Genomic DNA, 18755 nt, shown 5'->3' with positions numbered 1-18755 from the left:
TTACTTCTGTAGTCTTTTCCATGACCTTTATTACCTAAAATATTTACGTATGTTCTTCCTTGATCCTAACACTCACTCTTGACCTTTTAACATAGAGAGCAGATTGATTTAGCATTTGTCAGCAGACATTGTGGTTTTTTGATACAAGATGAATAAGGCTTCGGAATATATTGGAATCCTAATAGTGAAGTCAGCTGTCTTTGTTACCAGAGTTGAAGGGTGCCTATTATGTGTATAAGTGTGCATATGTGATACAATGTCTCTGGGATTTAGAGGAACCATAGTAAGCACAGCACAAAACCAAGCATAAAGATACATGTGGGAAACTGAATTTAAACTTGAACTGTGGTGAAGGTGATTTGTTTTGGTTTGGTTTCTTTCATGATCATATCTTTAATATTAAAACAGATCAATGCATGTGGATCAATTTATTAAAAATCTTTCCAGCTATACAAAAACATAGGAAAAAAAGAAAAATGAATTTATAGGAAGGGATTTCTTTTTAAAAACAGAGAATGTGAAAACCCCATAAAACTTTATCTCCATACATACTGAAGTAAATAAATATGGTTGAGTTGATGTCATGTCTGGGATTTGCTTCAGAATAATCCAGTCATGGTAGTGGGAGGAGTGACAGTAGGATTGGCTATGTGTTAAAATTAATTAAACTGAATGAAAGGTATTTGTCATTTATATGTTTGCTAATTTTCATAAGAGTTAAGTTTTTTTTAAATAAAAACCTTTTTTAAATGACCTAATCTTTCTCCTTGGTTTCAGATCTGCCTTCTAGATATTACCACATGGATTTCCTGCTGGTATTTCAAATTAAACTCATCAAAAATGAAATTTGTTGCCTTTATCTCCTCATTTCTATATTTCCTGTATTCCTTATATTGGTTAGTGGAAGCACCATATACCTGGTTTCCCAAGATAGAAATTATAGGCATTGCCAACTTCCGTAATTTCTTGAGGACTTTTGCTCCTCTTTCACTCCTCTATTCGTATCTTTTTTGATAATTGCATCGTTCATATGTAGATGATCCTTCTAGTACCGTAATCTCTCAGTTCTTTGAATTTCTTTCCTTCCTTTCAGTGGTCTTGCCCTTGGCCTTAGCTCACTATATCCTGACATCTTCATAATTTCAGTTTCAAGCATCCCGGTTGTTGGTCACCATCCTGTCTTTCTAGCATATTCCTTGTAGTATCCTGACTCCACTAATCTTTTGACCCCACTAGGATTTATAATCCTACTATTTTTATTATTCCTTTCTCCCCTTCATGTCCTCATTTACTTTCTTATAAGCACTCCCTTATGTATATAACTTCAACTCCCTTGCCCCCTCTCTTGATTGGCAAAACCCCAGATCACTCCCTTATATATGTTTTAAACCTCCATTCACTCTTTCCTAGCTGACTTTTGTCATAAAATCCTTAGTGTTTATTTACTCACCCACACTCAGTAGATGATCTTGCTTGCTATTTCATCACTGAGAAATATGAGCAATCGGAAAAGAGCTTTTTCAAGTCTACCATGGTAGACTTTGTATAGTAGTTAAGAATATGATTATTAGGGCGGAGTATAGCTCAGTGGTAGAGTGTATTCTTGGCGTGCACGAGGTCCTAGGTTCAATATCCAGTACTTGGGTACTGGTACTCTATCCAGCGACCAGTATCTGTGCCTGTAACTGCCTTTCTTACTTAGCCATCTGCCTTCCTTATTTTGCCATGGATAAACTTTCTATTTTAGGCCAGTTTCCTCCACTTGTGCAGAGGATCCTATCCCCTTTCATCTGCCCAAAGTTACCACTTCATCAGTTCTCTCTTTGTGCTGTAACATCAGTATTTTCTTTTTCACTGAATTATTTCCATCCGCATATTGGAATGTTGTTATTTCTCTTGTCTGAAAAACAAAAAGCAAAAAAACTCTTGATCCCACTTTTACTTTTAGACATTGATCTTCCTTTACTTGATTTGTTAATAGCATTTGGCAGTTGATTCACATTCTCTTCCTCAAAATAACTTTTTCACTTGACTTTTAGTACTTTGCTCTTCTGATTTTTGTCTTTTTCTCTGGCAACTTCTTGAATATCCTTTGCTGGTATCTCATCTCCCTGACTGTGCATTGAAGACCAGGACTTCTACCCTCATTTTCTTGGTGATCACGCCTGTTTTCTTTGCTTTAAATACTATCTGTATCAGTTTTTCAAACCTTTTTTCATTATTACCCCCTTTCCAAAGAGCCGATTTAGGCCTTTATTCCTAATCACACTGTCCCATGGGATTTTAATACCACACATACTGGATATTTGTTTATGTGCTTTCTGTGACTCTTCTTTGTGTATGTTTTGCTCTAGCCAAACCAAATTTGCTATTTCACATTTTACCTTATCGTTACAAAGGTTTGAGGGAGTGATTATCTAGTCTCTTAATCCAGATTGGCCAAGCATTGAAAGTAGAAATTTCCCTGGCTCAGAGGCACTACCATCATAGGCTTCCATAGGTAGAGTGGAGCAGAGATTTTTTGTGATGACAAATTCCTGGGAGAAGTAGTGACATTACAATCAAAGATTGAGATTTTCACATGGGGCAGGGAATGTGGCTTACTTTATATTCTTACTGCTTGATTATGTTCTTAACCATTTGAAAGAGGGTATATTAGTCTGCTCAGGCTGCTATAACAAAATACCATAGACCAGTGGCTTAAACAACAGACATCTATTTCTTATCTTTCTGGAGGCTGCAAGATCAAGGTGCTGGCTGTTTGGATTCCTGGTAAGAGCTTTCTTCCTGTCTTGCAGGTGGCCATCTTCTCAGTGTGTCCTTACATGGTGGAGAGAGAACATCTCCCTTTTCCCCTTCACAAAGTCACAAATTCTATCATGAGGACCCTACCTTCAGGACCTCATCTAGCCCTAATTAGCTTCCAAAGACCGTATCTTCAAGCAGTTGGGGTTTAGAACTTCAACATAGGAATTTGGTGGGGGGGGGGCAAGTGTTGGGGGACACAGTTTAATCCATAGCAAAGAAATTATGGGTTAAGTACTCTGAATCTGGACTGCTGTTCAAGACCACAGCAACACAGTAATGCATTAAGGAATGAATTTTGTATTGTAGTTAAGAATGTGATTATTAGGGTGGAGTATATAGCTCAGTGGTAGAGCATGTGCTTGGCATGCATGAGGTCCTAGGTTTAATACCCAGTACCTCCATTAAAAAAAAAAAAGAATGTGACTATTTTAAAGTTCATTTTTAATGATGAATGGTTTAATAAAGACTCAGCATTTTCCATAAAAATTCCATTTTTGTCTGTAGCAGTTTTATTTTTCATGTTTAGATGTATGTATCATTATTATTTGGCTTGGATAGGCATTTCCCATATTCTACCTTTTCTGGTGACAAGATACTTTTTTGAGATTTGTGTTTTTGAAAATCACTTACATTGTGTTTATAACATTCTTTAAGGTTTTAAGAAAAGCTTTTCTTTCCCATTATCCTGGAAGATAGGAAAGGTAGACAGGCTAGGTTTTCAATACCAGGTACTTTTTCTTATTACTGTTGGCATATACTGCTGTTTCTATAGACAGTAGCAAGTTTGTCTTATAAGTGTTTTACAGTACTGTCATCTCATGGTAAAATATTCAGTTTGCTTAGCCTCTTTTTATCCGTGAGAGTTTTTTTTTCTGAAAGATTCTGAAGTTTCCAGTCTGCTTAGTATTCACGTTAGCACATCTGCAAAACACTTATTACACTCAGTCACCTGAATTTAGGCCTTAAATTCCCTAGTGAAAGGAAGGTAGGTAAAAACTAATAGGGATGGCTGAATATTTTATAGTGTTTTTGGCAACTTTCTGAGTTATGTTTAAATTTTGTTAATAAGTGAATGTATAAGACCATGCCCAAAACATATGAATATAGAAAGCTTGAAAATAGAAGGATGGAAAAAATATATCTATAAGTCTACATTGCCTGGGTTACTGCTGTTAACTGTTGAAAAACATTCCAAAATATCCCTAGCTCTTGTTAGGATGTATTTAAGTACAAGCGAAGATGATAACGACATGTCGCTATGAAAAGGTCACAGAATAGTGCAGCTGTATTGGCATGGAATTCCCTTTTGAGTATATAAGAATTTAAGCCAGGGAGCAATTAGATAGCATTACTCAATATATGCAGCAGAATGTCTGTGAAAAGCAGTTCTTCAAAACTTTGGATTAGTGCTTCCTTTGGGAGCACATGTCCTAAAAAACTTTGGACTATCAGCAACGTGTTATTTTAGCACCACCACTTGTCAAACTCTGGTATTCTAGACAGCAAATCTTTTATTGTTAAACTAATGAATAAAGATATATTTTGGATGTTCTGTCACCCAGAAAAATGTCGTTTTAATTAAAATGTTTTGAGATTTAATTATTAAATTTTAGCTAGTTAATAAACTTTATGAAGTTTTTTAATGCTCTTTTGTAAGGTTTGTTTACATTTTCACTGTTTCAACTAGAATCCTAATTATATAACGTATGATGATTTTAGATATTCAGTTTTTATGTTCCCTTTACCAGTGGCTTTGGATACTTGAATACTTTCTTTCCCCAGCCCCAAATATGCAGAGTAGTATCAGGAAAGTATAGTGATTTAATACTTTTTAATGGGATCATGGCCCTTTTATAACATTTTTCTTATTACCTTTGTGGGTAAATAAGGATAGAAATTCTCAAATATAATTTACAACGGGCCCTTCTAAATGATAACGTTACCCAGATTGTTAATGTGTAGTGTGGTTCAGTCATCTCTATAAAATCCCAGCAAGTTCTGAAATTTCACTGTCAGCCCAGAAAAACTGAGCAGTATTGAATTTTCACATCCCTTTTCAAAACAGTGGACAAATGAGGTAAGAATTTGAGAATTTGTAGTTTGTTTACAATATCAATGACATTGTCCCATTTTTTAAGTTGTATTGTCTTTATGAACATTCTTAGCTGTACCATTCCTGTTTTTCTCTTCTAGTGTCAAAATTCCAGCTTTGTGTTTAAAGTCTTAAGAAAGGAAATGCTAGAACTTTTTAATTTAGTTATAAACAGTAACATCTTAAATGTGATAAACCAAAACAAAAAGGTCTCTATGTTTGGCAAAGTCATATTCCCCAGAGATTTACTAAACAGCAACAGCACTGTTACCAGTGTCAGCTGAGGCATTATTTGTGCCCTTCTCTAATGGCTCCTTGTTCCACCAAAGCTATTGAAGAAGGTGTGACGCTTACGTAGTCCTCATTAAGGATTCTTTTCATCATTGCTTCAATTAGCTAACAAAACCTGGATATCAGAGTTTGGGAATTTGACTTCTACTGAATCTGCTATAATTACCTCCAACAAATCACCAGATACTTTTCTGTCCTCATTTACTGGTCGTTGGCATCTAGGAACAGATTGACATTTACTGTTGGAGAGAATATAAATAATAAATTATAAACTGCTTTGAGGTTGTTGGCAAGAAAAGAAATAATGTATGAATATTACTGTGTGTGTGTTTTTCATTTTCTAAATATTGCTCTTAGTAACATCCTCTGATTGTCATATTTAGTCTTTCTACTTTAAGGCAGCATTTTGGAAATCTTTATTTTCCCGTTAGAATGTCTCCATGTTCCTAAAGGAGCGTCCTTTTAATAAGTTGAAGAAAGGAATTGTAGCTCTTTTAAAACATAGCTTCAAAACAAACCTCTTTAGACAACAAAAGTTAATTAACATAACATGTTTTCTATGACTCTACTTGGAAAGATGCACTCAAATTTGCATTCTACACTGGCACTGGTTCTTATAACAATGTATACAGTTGATTTATTTTACTGAAATCAATGTTTTATATAAAATTTAAGAAATAATAAGAAACTTAAGACAGATTTTAATCAGTTGTGTGATACGAAGTTGCAAAAGTTTTGAGATCAGTATGTTTTAAGAAAACTTACCAGGATTCTCTTCCGGTAGGAAGTGACTTCGGAATAAAGTGCTTCTTTCAGAGATTTATTTACCAGTTGCTTTGAATTAAGCAAGCATATGTATTTTATCCTCTGGAAACAACATCATTCTCCCAAGAACTTGTTCTGAATGTGCAATATTTTATAATTCAGAGTAATATTTATTTGAGTATGGATATTTATACTTGCTTTTCCTCTTAGTCCCTGCTTGCAAAAAAAAGTGCATAAGAAGCCTTTCAAATTATGCAATAGTATTCTGATTGAAAACTGAGGAGGTTACTAGACGTTTTATCAAGAATAGATACCCTAGAGAACTGTATATTTTGATTTATTAACATATAAGCTAGATTGTTATATTAGTTTTCATTACATGGCTATATGCATGTGAATGATCAATAACTACTATTTTTTTCAAAGCGTGTAAAAAGATTTAAATATTTTTAGCTAATATATTTATTAAGCATTGATCTCTGACATGCTTTTAAACTTAAACTTTAAACAGAGATGTTAACTTCTAAGGGTTTGCAAATCACCATTATAAATAATCTTATAATTCAAGTTTTATTTTCACTCATCATTTTAGTTGTGTTGTTCTTACATGTTTCAATTTTGAAATTTTTGCTTAGGTCTTACTGTTGTTAGAAAGATGAAAAGAAAATTTAATAGAAACAGCTGAAGAGGAACTGATAGAAATGTTTACTTTTTAGGAAGGCTCGTCCGATATATGCTCATGTATACCTCAACTCTGATTAGGGTAATTAGAAATAGGAAAAAAAACATGGAATTTGTTATCCTAGGTATGTCGCAAACAGCTGCAACCTTTTTAAAAACAGCATGAGTCTGAATGAAAATAATTGATTGCCATTTTTTCATATTTTTTCCTTATGTTCTACAACCATATTCTTTTCATTATATACATGTATTTGTTAGCATTTTGAATATTCAGACTTTAAAATACATGTAAGTATATTTTATTAGTATTCTTGGATGTTTTATTTTGGTTCTCGCCTTCTGCATTAGCAACCAAATTATACTTTATATGCTAGACAAGGTTTATGCCAGCCTAATTGGTTGCTGGCATTTCCTAGCCTCACAGCTGCTGTGAATTTCAGCTGTGAACTGGGAAACATATAATAGGATTCTGTTTTCAGAGACCAAAAGGCGATTGTCAACATGTAAGACTTGTTTTTGACAGCTAAATAAATATATGAGATTTTATGGCATCTTTAGTAGCCCCAATAGCAATCATAAGTAACCATCTTAAATTTTAAAGATTAGAAAGCCCTGAAATACAGAATCTATATATTTGTTATTTTTGTTTACTGCGGCAGTTATTTGTGGGTATTTTTTTCTTTTTAAAAAATCATTTGTCTTAGTATTTACTAACAGATTTTTAAAGGTTGAGATCTGAACTATTTTCCCTTTGATTTCACTGTAACAAAAAGTTGAGGCTTAACATGATGTAAAGATATTTCTTAAAATGAACTAAACATAAATGGCTTTGAAATACAGATTATGATTTCAAAATATTTTATGTATTTATAGTATTTGATTTGATAGGTATTATAAATTATCCTGACATCTCAATTTGGGGTGAAATTTCTGTTTTTTTAGGTTTAACTATATGAAATTGCCATTTTTCAGGTTGAAAATGGTCAAATATAGACTGATTTTTTTTAAATCTATTTGTTCTCAATAGCAGAAACTAAAGGGATCCTGTTTTTAAACAATATAATCATCTACCACCAAGATCAGTAATCTGTTCCTAAAAAATCACATGTTGTGTGTGAAAATGTTGACAGGGAGCCTATTTGCCTATATTTTAAATTAAAAAAAAAATTGCAATGTTAATCACCCGAAACTCCCTAATTTCAAAATGTGAAACTGACACTAGGATCACCTGCATAGAGTAAAATACTATCATGTTTAACAAACAGTAACTAAGGATAACAAATTCATTTCATATGCAGTAAAATCTTTTTTCTTTCATTCTGATTGTTTTTTGCCCATCCCCAATATTTTCTTTCAGCATTTTCTTAATTATTTTGGAACTCATTCAACACTTGGCAAAATAAGGACTAAATAAATATGAAGGCTGTGGAATACATTCAGGACAAGTATACAGTATCAGAAAGTAGCTCACAATGAGTATGATGCCTATGTTTTGTATCACTTAGATATTTGGCATGCTTTTTAATTGTGATTCTGACCATCTATCAGTTAAATTTGGAATGCAACTCAGTACTCTGTTGTTTAAAGTGCAAATTGAGTTTTAGCATATACAAATATAAATCTTTCCCTATTTAAACAATGGCCAAAATACCTTACATTGAAAAATAAGTTCTATGAAGTTTGAGTATTAAAAACCAAGAGATGTTCTACTGGGAAGATAGCTGGGGAGACATCCTGCAGAATTTGCCTGTACTTTACAAAACTCTTTGCAACTATTTTTTCACTTCACTCTCCACAGATAACATTTTCTGCACTGTAAAGATAAATTAAAATAAAGCTGGAAACTTTTAAATCTGTCTCTACATTTTTAATTTTTAAAGAATCATAGTTTTGAAACTGTAATAGTTATAATTAATTTATATAGCAATGTTGACTTTATGTAATAGTGTGAACTTACAGTTTTCAAATCTGACTGCCATTTTCTGTGAGTATGATGTATGACTTATAGGTGGATCAGTGCTTCTGGTCAAAATACTACAGTAGAGTTCATGTACTGACATCCATCTGCCCCAGATATATAAGAGAAAACCTTCAAAAAGGCATAGCTGAGCTCCAGAACAAAATCACCATGAAACAGGAATGGATCACAAATAGTAAGGAATAGGTGGAGCTGAGCAGGCAAAGATGGCAAAAGTTTGACTCCTGAAGAATTATAGGGGCCTAAAAAAAAAGAATCAGAGTCAGATTCACTGTTTAAAGACAAAGACTTGAGTGGCTCCCCTTTTTTAAGATGTTAATAAAATTTCTGCTGGTTTGCTCCGTGGAGCTAAGTTTATAGGAAATTTTTCTCCAAGGGAGGCAGTCAGTGTAATTAAGGTAGAAATACAGGGGTAGTACTCAGCCACCATGCACTGGGGAAGTCATATCAATTATTTGTGGCTTTATCCGTTCTGCTTGGTCATATAGCTCACGTTTAGAAATCATAAACAGGACACCTAGATTCAGAGAATCATAAAATTAGAAAATAGTCTGAACTGAACAGTAACAAAAAAATACTACACATGAAAAATTTTAAGATGCTGCTAAAGCTGTTCTTAGAAGTGTGTAGCTTTAATTGCTTGCTTATAAGGAAAGAAGAACGGATAAAGATGAATGAGGTAAATAAGCATCCACCTGAAGAATTTAAGAGAACCAGCAAGATATGACCAAAGTCAGTTGAAAGAAAGAAATAATGACTAAGAGCATTCATTATTTAATATCATATAATAAAGGCACTGAACAAAACCAAATGTTCTTAGAAAAGACAAACTTGACAAATCTCAGGTGATATTTATCAAGGAAAAAAGTTGAAAAATTGGAGATAAAAAGTGATTATCATTATAGGTGCCACAGGCATTCTACATAATTATGAACATGTTTATGCCCAAAATGTGAAAATTCAATATAAATCTCCTAGAAAAATATAATTATCAAAGCAGGCAGGGATAGTAAACTATAATATAATTACAAGATTACTGTAATCTTATAATTAAGGAAATTGAATCTTCTCACGAATAAAACACTAAACCAAGATGGTTTTAACCAGCATGTAACAAACACTCGAGGTTCAAATAATTCTACTTTTACACTAACTATTCCAGAGTAAAGTTTGTATGAGAAAACAAACAAAAAGACCTGCTGGCCAGTCATTACTCTTGATCAATGATGTAAAAATATAAACAAAATATTCAGTGCAACTCTATTCAGAATCCTAACAGGTGGATTTTTTTTATTGTTAATTTATTTAATTTTTGGAATTTGACAAGCTGATTCTAAAATTTATACAGATATGCAAAAGGCTAAGATCAAACAAACTTAAAGAACAATAAGGCAGGAAGACTTCTTTTACCAGATAGCAAGACTTATTGCAAAGCTATAATAATAATAGACACTGTAGTTTTGGTTCAAGTATAAAGAAATAGGCTCATGTGTGTATGCTTGAAGTTTGACAGGTGGTATTGCAGATAAGTAGAAGGGAGGGCTTTTCAGGAAATGGCGCTGAAACAATTTGTTTTCCATGAGGAAAAATGGTAATTGTGTTACCATACCCAAAGATTGAAATGACAGTGGTTTACGGTCCTGAATATAAAAGGCTTTAAAACTTTAGAAGAAAATGTAAGAAACTGTCTTAATGACCTGAGTCTCAGAAAGAATTTTATGACATAAAAAGCCATAATTGAAAAACATATATATTAGACTACATTAAAATTAAAAACTAATTCATCAAATACATCATAAAAAAAAGTGAAAAGATAAGCCACAATTTTGGAGAAAGTATTTGTAACACATTTAATAGACGGTTGTTACCAAGGATATAAAGGGAATTTCTGTAGAGAAGTAATAAACAAACAGGAAAAAGACAAACATCCGAATGGCCAAAATACACGAAATAGGCATAACTTCATTAAGTCAAATTAGAACCACAGTAGGACACATTAAATTTGGCAAATATTAAGTATTATTGTGGATATGAAGTAATTGCTAGTGGGATTACAGATCTTTACAGGTAGCCAGTATAGGAAACATTGTAATACTAACTAGAATAGTTAGATATGCCCATACCATTAATTTCTTCTCTTACTGTATATCCCAGAAACATTTCTGTATTTTTATCAGTACCCATGTATAAGAATGCCTTATAGCACCATTGTTCCTAACAGAGAAGCAAAAGCAAATGTCTATCAACAATAGAATAAATTTTGACATAGGTAGTGAAAATGAGTGAACTATGGTTAATATACAGCAACATAAAATAGTGTCGTGCAACAAGAAAGAAATCTTTTTTAAATTTATTTAAACATTTTTTATTGAGTTATAGTCAATGTTGTGTCACATTCCAGTGTAGAGCACAGTTTTTCAGTTATACATGCACATACATACATTCATTGTCGTATTCTCTTTCTCTGTGAGCCACCACAAAATCCTGTATGTATTTCCCTGTGCTATACAGTACAATCTTGTTTATCTATTCTACATTTTGAAATCCCAGTCTGTCCCTTCCCAACCCTTGAAAGAAGTCTTAAAAGTATCCATTTATGTACAGTTTTAAAAATAGGCAAACTTTAGATTTCTTGTGTGTTACATTTATAAGTGATAGAACTGAAGAAAAGTCACAGTATGATTATCTCAAATATGGGGTAGTGGTTACTTCTGGTGGAGGGGAAAAAGGGAGGGAGAGAGGCAGATTCATTTAGGGAGGTAGATATACAGGGTTTCAAAGGTATTGTTTTTTAACCTGGCTTATGGTAAATACACAGGTGTTTGCTCTTTTATTTTTTTAAATGTGTATGTGTGTACAATATAATTCATAATCAAGTCAATGAGATTAGAGAGTCAAAGGATAGTGAATTAGGATGGAGTACAGGAATTTTCTCAAACTGGAAAAATGGGATGGTTGGAGGGTCATGTGAGAAGATTGTCACAGGAACCCAATCCTAATTTGTCTCTTGAGCTATAATTCTGTATCTGTAGGTTGTCTTATTAACACCAGGGCATGATTACTATTAACAACTGACTTAGGATAAAGTACCTCACTCTCCCACTAGTGGCATTGTTTTCTCAGTCATCCAGGCTCAGAATTTTCTTATTATATACCTCTGTGGTGTTTATCAATCATGATTTTTTTACCTTTGAAAAATCTCATATATCTTTCCCTTTTTATTCTATTATGTAACTCCTTTGTTAATAGGTGACTGCTATTTGACTTCTGAAAATAATCAAATTATAAATTTTTACAATTTAAAATGAGGTATTTGTATCTCAACTGAACCATGTGTAAAACAAATAAAAAGTTTTGAAGGCATATTAGGAAAATTGAGTCTTAGAGATTATTTTTTAGAAACATCTTTTGGTAAAAATAGTTTAAAAAAAACATGCTAAATAAGTACTGCAGATATTTCTAGTTACCTGATCCACTGGCAAAAAGCAAACACTTAAGACTTCATTCGTTCATTCACTTCCAGCCTTTATTCATTTTTTTGCTGGAATTTCACATTTATTTCTTGTTGGATGAGTAAACTGGACTCTGATAAAGAGAAGCTAACATTTTCTCAGTCCTGCCCTACTAAACCTGTAGCGTTTAGTCTTCACTAAAACTGATCAGCTGATAGATCATGTGATTTTGACTCTGCTAACTTGTGGTTTAAGGCTTTCTGGGTGTCTGCATTGGTAATGGAAGTTGTAGAGGTACCAGTGTTAAGAAGACTGCTGATACCAGGTGTTACCTCCTTGATTTCTTTATCTTCTTTGCTGATCTTTCCAAGCCTTTAGAGATTAAAGTCTATGTGAAATCATGACCTATAGTCCTAATACAGATTTAGTCCCACTGATATGAGTCTCTTCTCACATGTGTAGTTATCAGTATACTAAGTCACTTATCCCTCCTTAGGAACGTTAGAATATTGTGGTAGATGCCTGACAGTAGAAATGGTGGTGTTGATCTTACCTTTTGGAACATGAACGTGCTTTTCCCCATTCTAATTATTGTGGTATTTCTGTTAGGAGTTGCATGGGGACCTTTTTTTATACCCTTCTTCAACAACATCAACCACAGCCTCTCCATTTCTTGCTAGAAGTTATTGTTTATGGTAGTCTGGTGTTCAAATAAATCTTCCTTGTGTCGTTTCCTATTGATGAAATCATATCAATGTCTTATATTAAACCACTTCACTTTCCCCAAAACCTTTGTTGTAATAATGTTCTTGTCCCCACTAGTGGGTATTACTGTTGTGAAGCTACTAAGGGTGGTGAGGTGGAAAAAGAGTGGCTGCTGGATCTCAGTCTCACTATTCATTTTATGGAGATGGTGATAAATTTGGGGCTTGATGCAAGCAGTGGTGGCTCCTCTTAGGTTGTGTTGGTGAATAGCTGGGAAGCTCATAACTCTATGGAGTCCACTCTCCACTTTCATTACCAATTAAACTCAGTCTCTGGCTTATTCATATCCTATGGCAACAATATATATACACACTGCTTAGATCTCACTTTGAGAAAAAACTTCTGCTTCAGGGAGTGCTTTTGAGCTGAGGCTTTGCATTTCCTGAGAAACCTCCAGCCAGTGACTGAGCATGGTGTGAGTTCTAGGGTATTTCCACTTTGGCCCAGTGTGGGCCTCCTCTAATGGGCATCTTTGCTCTGGAACTCCCTGATTTGTTGGCCAAGCTGTCAGATCTACATCGAGGTCTGAGGCTTTCTCTGCTCAGTCCTGCTTTGTATTTCCTTTCCTTCACAGACTTCAGATCTGTATTGTGGTCTGAAAGTTTTCCATGCCCAGTCCTGTTTCTTCCTCCTTTTATCTCTCACAGTAAACCTCTTGTTCTCCTAACTGTCTCAACATCTGCTTCCCAGAGGACCCAGCTGATACTGTTTGTACAGGTTATTTACCTAATTTCTGTTCAAATCAGATTTCAGTGAGCATTATCTAATTTCCCTTTTTTAAGCCTCTCCCTTGAATCCTGCCAGTATTTTCCAGCTCATCATTTCCCTCCATCCTCAACACCTGCTTCTCCTCTAATGTCCGTTTATCTGAGTAAATGGCACCACTATTTACTCAGTTGCTTTTATATTTGTCTTTCACATTTCAGTCCTTGACCCACTTAGAACTTTTTTGGGGGAGGAAGAGTATTGCATGAGGTAGGGATCAGTCAGTAAAATTGAGAATTACCATAGTCAAGGAAGGATAAATAAGGTCACAGGTAATGAGGGGTCAGATATATAGGACTTTGTTATATAGGTCATTAAAAGACCGTTGGAAAGACTTTGGCTTTTATTTTGTGTGAGATGGGGAGACACTGGAAGATTTTGAGCAAAGGAGTAGTGTAATCTGACTTAGTTTTTATCAAGAATGTTTAGGTTGTTCTATGGAGACTCGACAGTATGGCAGGTAGGGTAGAAGCAGACTACTTGGCAGAGAATCGCAGTAATGCAAGATCAAGGCATTGATGGCTTACACCAAGGTGATTGCAGTGAAAACACTAAGAACCAACACATTATCTGGAGGTGTCATCATTTTATTTTGTAAAAGCTCCTTAGGAGTTTCTGGTGCATAATGAGGGTTAAGACTCTATGCTATTATGGTTTATACATTTTTACAGGGACATTTGGAATTTAAGCCACACACACTTCTTCATCAGCTTAATTTAGGGGAGTTGAGAAGCGTAGTGGTAATAGCATGTGCTTTTGCATCTAAGGTTAAAATCCGTGCTAGTTATTAGCTGTGTAATGGTGAGCTTCAGTTTTCTCATTTTATAAAGGAAGATACCTACTTCATAGGTATGTTATATTAAATGAACCAATGAGCTGGTCTTTGACCTATATTAAAAAAGTAGTAACTTAAATAAGGGTATGGCTTATCATATTGGAAAAATATTTCAATTAATGCTCAGTTTTGGTGAAGATATGGAGAAATAGGTCCCATTGTTGGTGGGAATATAAATGGAAGGCAGTTTTCAAGTATCTATCAAAATTTCAATTTCTTTGACCCATTCTGCCTTCAACAGTTTTATTTATGAAAACATTCAAACGTATGTACAGATAACAAAGAACAACATCTTTTAATGGCAAACATTTGGAAACAAATTACTCGTGGTAAAGGAATAAACTGTGATGCATTCCTTTTATGGTATGCTATGCAGTTGTTAAAATTAATGTCAGGCTTTAATGCTGTCATGGAAAGATTGCCAGTATATATTCAGTTTTTAAAGGAGCATCAGTATGTTGCTTGAGAGTATGTACTTAAATCTTCAGTATTTGAATTTTTAACAAGATTATTTATTTATTCAAATTTTATATGAGCCCATATGGAAACGTAGTGATAGTAAGTTCATACATAAATACTTAGAAAATTATTAGTATTCATATTTTCTTTAAAGATATTATATGCTTTGTTATTATAATATTCTTTGTTTTATATATTATGTCTTTTTTAAAAGATATTTAAAGAACTATAAATTATTCTAAGATAAATTATAAATGCCTTGTGTATTTCATTTAGGAAATATATATGAAAATTCCATATGCTTAGCATTTTATTAGATAATATTGAAAGTGCAGATATATAATGAATAGTCCATCCTTACTTGGCTAGTAATCAAATGGGTAGGTAAGATGAAAACAGATGAAATAAGTTAAAATATATATATATATATATACACACACACATATATAGGTACACACACATGCATATACCTATACTTGTGTATGGGATGTATGTGTGTGTGTGTGTAAACCTGTTGATCTACTTCTAGGAATTTGTCTCAGAGACAAATGATGCTTGATAACAAGTGCATAATAAAAATGTGCAGTAGTATTTATTGCAGTGTTTATAGTAGTAAAAAGTTGCAGATAACCTATTGGTGGTCACTTAGAATACAATATCTGATAATAACCGTTAATGAAAAAGAATATGAAAACGAATATATGGTATGTATATGCATGACTGGAACATTGTGCTGTGTACCAGAAATTGACACATAACTGACTATACTTCAATAAAAAAAAATAATGGAATGTTATGTAAAAATGTATAGTAATTATTTATATCTATAGTTATTAGCAGGTAAGATCCATAGTCTATTAGGAGAGAGAAAAGTTTAAGATATATATAACGTCTTCTCTCTATAGACGGTAAATACTGGAATCGTCAGAGAAAGTAAGGGGTAGAATGGATTTGAATAGGCAACATGAAGAAAAAGAACATTTTAGACTAGTGTTTCCCAGACTTCTTGAACTCAGAATCCTTTCCTTAATTTTAAAACAATATCATCAATTTGTACATTATGTGCTAGTGAAATTTAAGAAAAAAGTATTTTATATCAGTATAGTATTAAAAAATGCTTTATGAATTTTTGTTGTGTTTTCCAGAATTAGTATTGGCTCAGAAAAGCTTTCTAAGGATTAGAATTGTTTTAATAGTACAAAATTTCAGGCATTCCATGCCACTGTTTAACCACTTTTCATGTATGCTGAAAATAAAATTTTCAGTCTAATCCAATTTCTTGAGTTCCTGGTCTTGACAAGTGGCAAATTGATGTATGTTTCCATAGGCAAAGGTGTGTTCCGTAATCCTGAGAATCTGTGGAAGTCTCTTGTAAGAAAAGTAGTATCATAGTCTTTTAAGTTTGTAAATTATAAAATTGTTTTTTGACAGAGTTTAGGAACACCGTAATTCGTGGTATTTTATAAGTGTATATTTTATTCCCATTTAGGCCGAATACATCAAGCAATGGTAACATCTTTAAATGAAGACAATGAAAGTGTAACTGTTGAATGGATAGAAAATGGAGATACAAAAGGCAAAGAGGTATGATCACTAGGTTAAATTTTATTTCTAATCTTATAATCAAGATTTTGAATATAGAACAAAATAGAAAGTAAATAATTTTAATATAGAGCATGTATTCCTTATCATTCCTTGAAAAACTTTCAGATGATTAAAAAATTTCTCTCAAAGGTAGATTTCCTCCTGCATATCTTATGTGATTGAACATACAATCTAGATTGCAAAGTTGTACCTTAAGGGAGATTCTTTAAAATATATGTGGGTTATAATTCTAGATAATCTAATTTTCAAGATAATATCACTCATTAGGCTGAAATTGTTTAACATTTCATAAACAACATACATTTAATTGAAAAATGAAAGGTTAATTGTCAAAATGTGCTCTCAAAATATATGCATCTTTAAAAACAGATTGACCTGGAAAGCATCTTTTCACTTAACCCTGACCTTGTACCTGATGAAGAAATTGAACCCAGTCCAGAAACACCCCCACCTCCAACATCTTCAGCCAAAGTAAACAAAATTGTAAAGGTTAGTGATGCAAATTCAGAGCAGGGTTTGTGTGTGTGTATTTTGGTTTGAAATGGACAGGCTGTGAAGAATATGTTTATGTATTAGTTTGTTTTTTTTTTAAAAACCCTTAATTCTTTCTGCCATCTACACATACTTTCAAGGATTGAAAGTTGTCTAGTTTATAGTTTTGACATTAGGTAAGATCTTAGAAATTACATGCCTGATCAGGATTGTTTTCTGAGACTAAGTTTCTTAGGAGACATGGGTCAAAGCCATTTTGCTTATTAGTATTTATTGAATGAATCCATATAACTTGGAAGGCATGTTATTTTTATTATTTTAAAAGATAATTCCTGTTTTTTTCTATCAAAATGTCTCACTGTTAAAACTTTGTATCAAAATACAATTCTTTTTAAATCAAGTAGTCCCTCAAAGTTAAGTCTGTAGTTTTTTTGTATTCAGAAATTCCTCTACATTGTTTTTATCTTCTAAAAAAATAAATGTGACATGACTATAGTCCTATAGGAATTTGTTATCTTACAGGAAAGACATACATAAGCATTTAAATATAACATGGTAGAAACTCAACAATATTAACAAAACATTCTGCTTTTTAAACCAAGCATATGAACTTAGAGTAGATTTTCGATTCATTTAATTTCAGCATATTGAGAGTCACTGCTTAGAAAGATCATTCATTAATACTTGTAAACGGACTGTTTTTCATATTTGGCTTTTCAACCTTGAAGGATCTTCGCAGTTTATCTTTCTTGGTTATCATTAAAAACTTCTGCTGTGCATTAGAATCACTTGGGGAATTTTTTATAATACTGATTCCTAGGCCCACTCCCAAGCATTCAGTTTTATTTTCTCTAAAGGGAAGCCCTAGAATATCTTTTTAATAATATCCATCTGATTTGAATGTGCAGTTAGCATTGAGAACCATTGTATTATTTGCTGTCTTTTTTAAAAAAGTTTTTTGGGAGGAGGGTAATTAGATTTATTTATTTATTATTTATATTTATTTATATTTAATGGAGGTACTGGGAATTGAACCCAGAACCTCGTGTGTGCTAAAGCACATACTCTACCACTGAGCTTTACCCTCCCTTCTTAATACCTTTTTTTTGAATAAAATGAAGTCTTGGTAAATAAATAATAGGACCAAAAATTTGCTGTCTTAATCTATGCTGTGTTGAAGTCTTTGAAAGTCTAATGAAACCTTTTAATAAACCTGACAGTGTGCATTTTATAGTAGTTTGATGTTTCAGTTAAAATGGGCTGTAAGTTGTCTAAAACTAGTATTTTATTAATTACCTTCGACATTCAAAGATGAAATTATGGTTTTGGCAGGATAGTATGATGATTAAAAAACATACACTTTAATGGAATTACTTAACCTCTCTGCTTCAGTTTCCTCATCTATGAAACCAGCGTAACAATAACAATGATCTCATAACATTGTTGTGAAGATTAAATGTATTAATACAGTCCTTAGAACGATGCCTGGTTAAAGTTCTTAGAGCAGTGCCTGTTCATATTAATTCCTGAATATTTTGGGGCAGTGGTAGGATACTCATAGAAAGAAAGTTAGATATTGATTGCATTACTGGTAATTCATAGAAGATTATTTACACTTTTTTTCCATTTATTTTTTCCTTCTTTTCTATTTAGTTTTATATTATTGTGTGTCTAACTACTTTTTGTTTAATTAAAAAAAGCTGATTATGATAGACATATATATATGAGGAGTAAAGAGAGAAAGTGAAATGAACATTTTCTGTTTTG

At 33.0% G+C, this 18755-nt stretch overlaps 1 protein-coding gene across 3 annotated transcripts in view; it reads left to right on the top strand.

Moving 5' to 3' along the window:
• KIF2A (kinesin family member 2A) overlaps nucleotides 1–18755 on the top strand; it is a 67331-nt gene that overhangs the window by 22663 nt on the left and 25913 nt on the right. For all 3 annotated transcript variants that reach the window (XM_072958611.1, XM_072958610.1, XM_072958609.1), the window contains exons 2-3: nucleotides 16381–16475; nucleotides 16866–16985. In XM_072958611.1, the coding sequence (XP_072814712.1) occupies nucleotides 16398–16475; nucleotides 16866–16985 (198 nt within the window). In that variant the 5' untranslated portion in view covers nucleotides 16381–16397. The remainder of the gene's footprint in view (nucleotides 1–16380; nucleotides 16476–16865; nucleotides 16986–18755) is intronic.

Source organism: Vicugna pacos, chromosome 3, assembly GCF_048564905.1.
Source record: "Vicugna pacos chromosome 3, VicPac4, whole genome shotgun sequence".
In the NCBI taxonomy this organism is placed as follows: domain Eukaryota; kingdom Metazoa; phylum Chordata; class Mammalia; order Artiodactyla; family Camelidae; genus Vicugna; species Vicugna pacos.
Note: the sequence above shows the minus strand (reverse complement) of the source record. Positions and strands in the feature narration are given on the sequence as shown.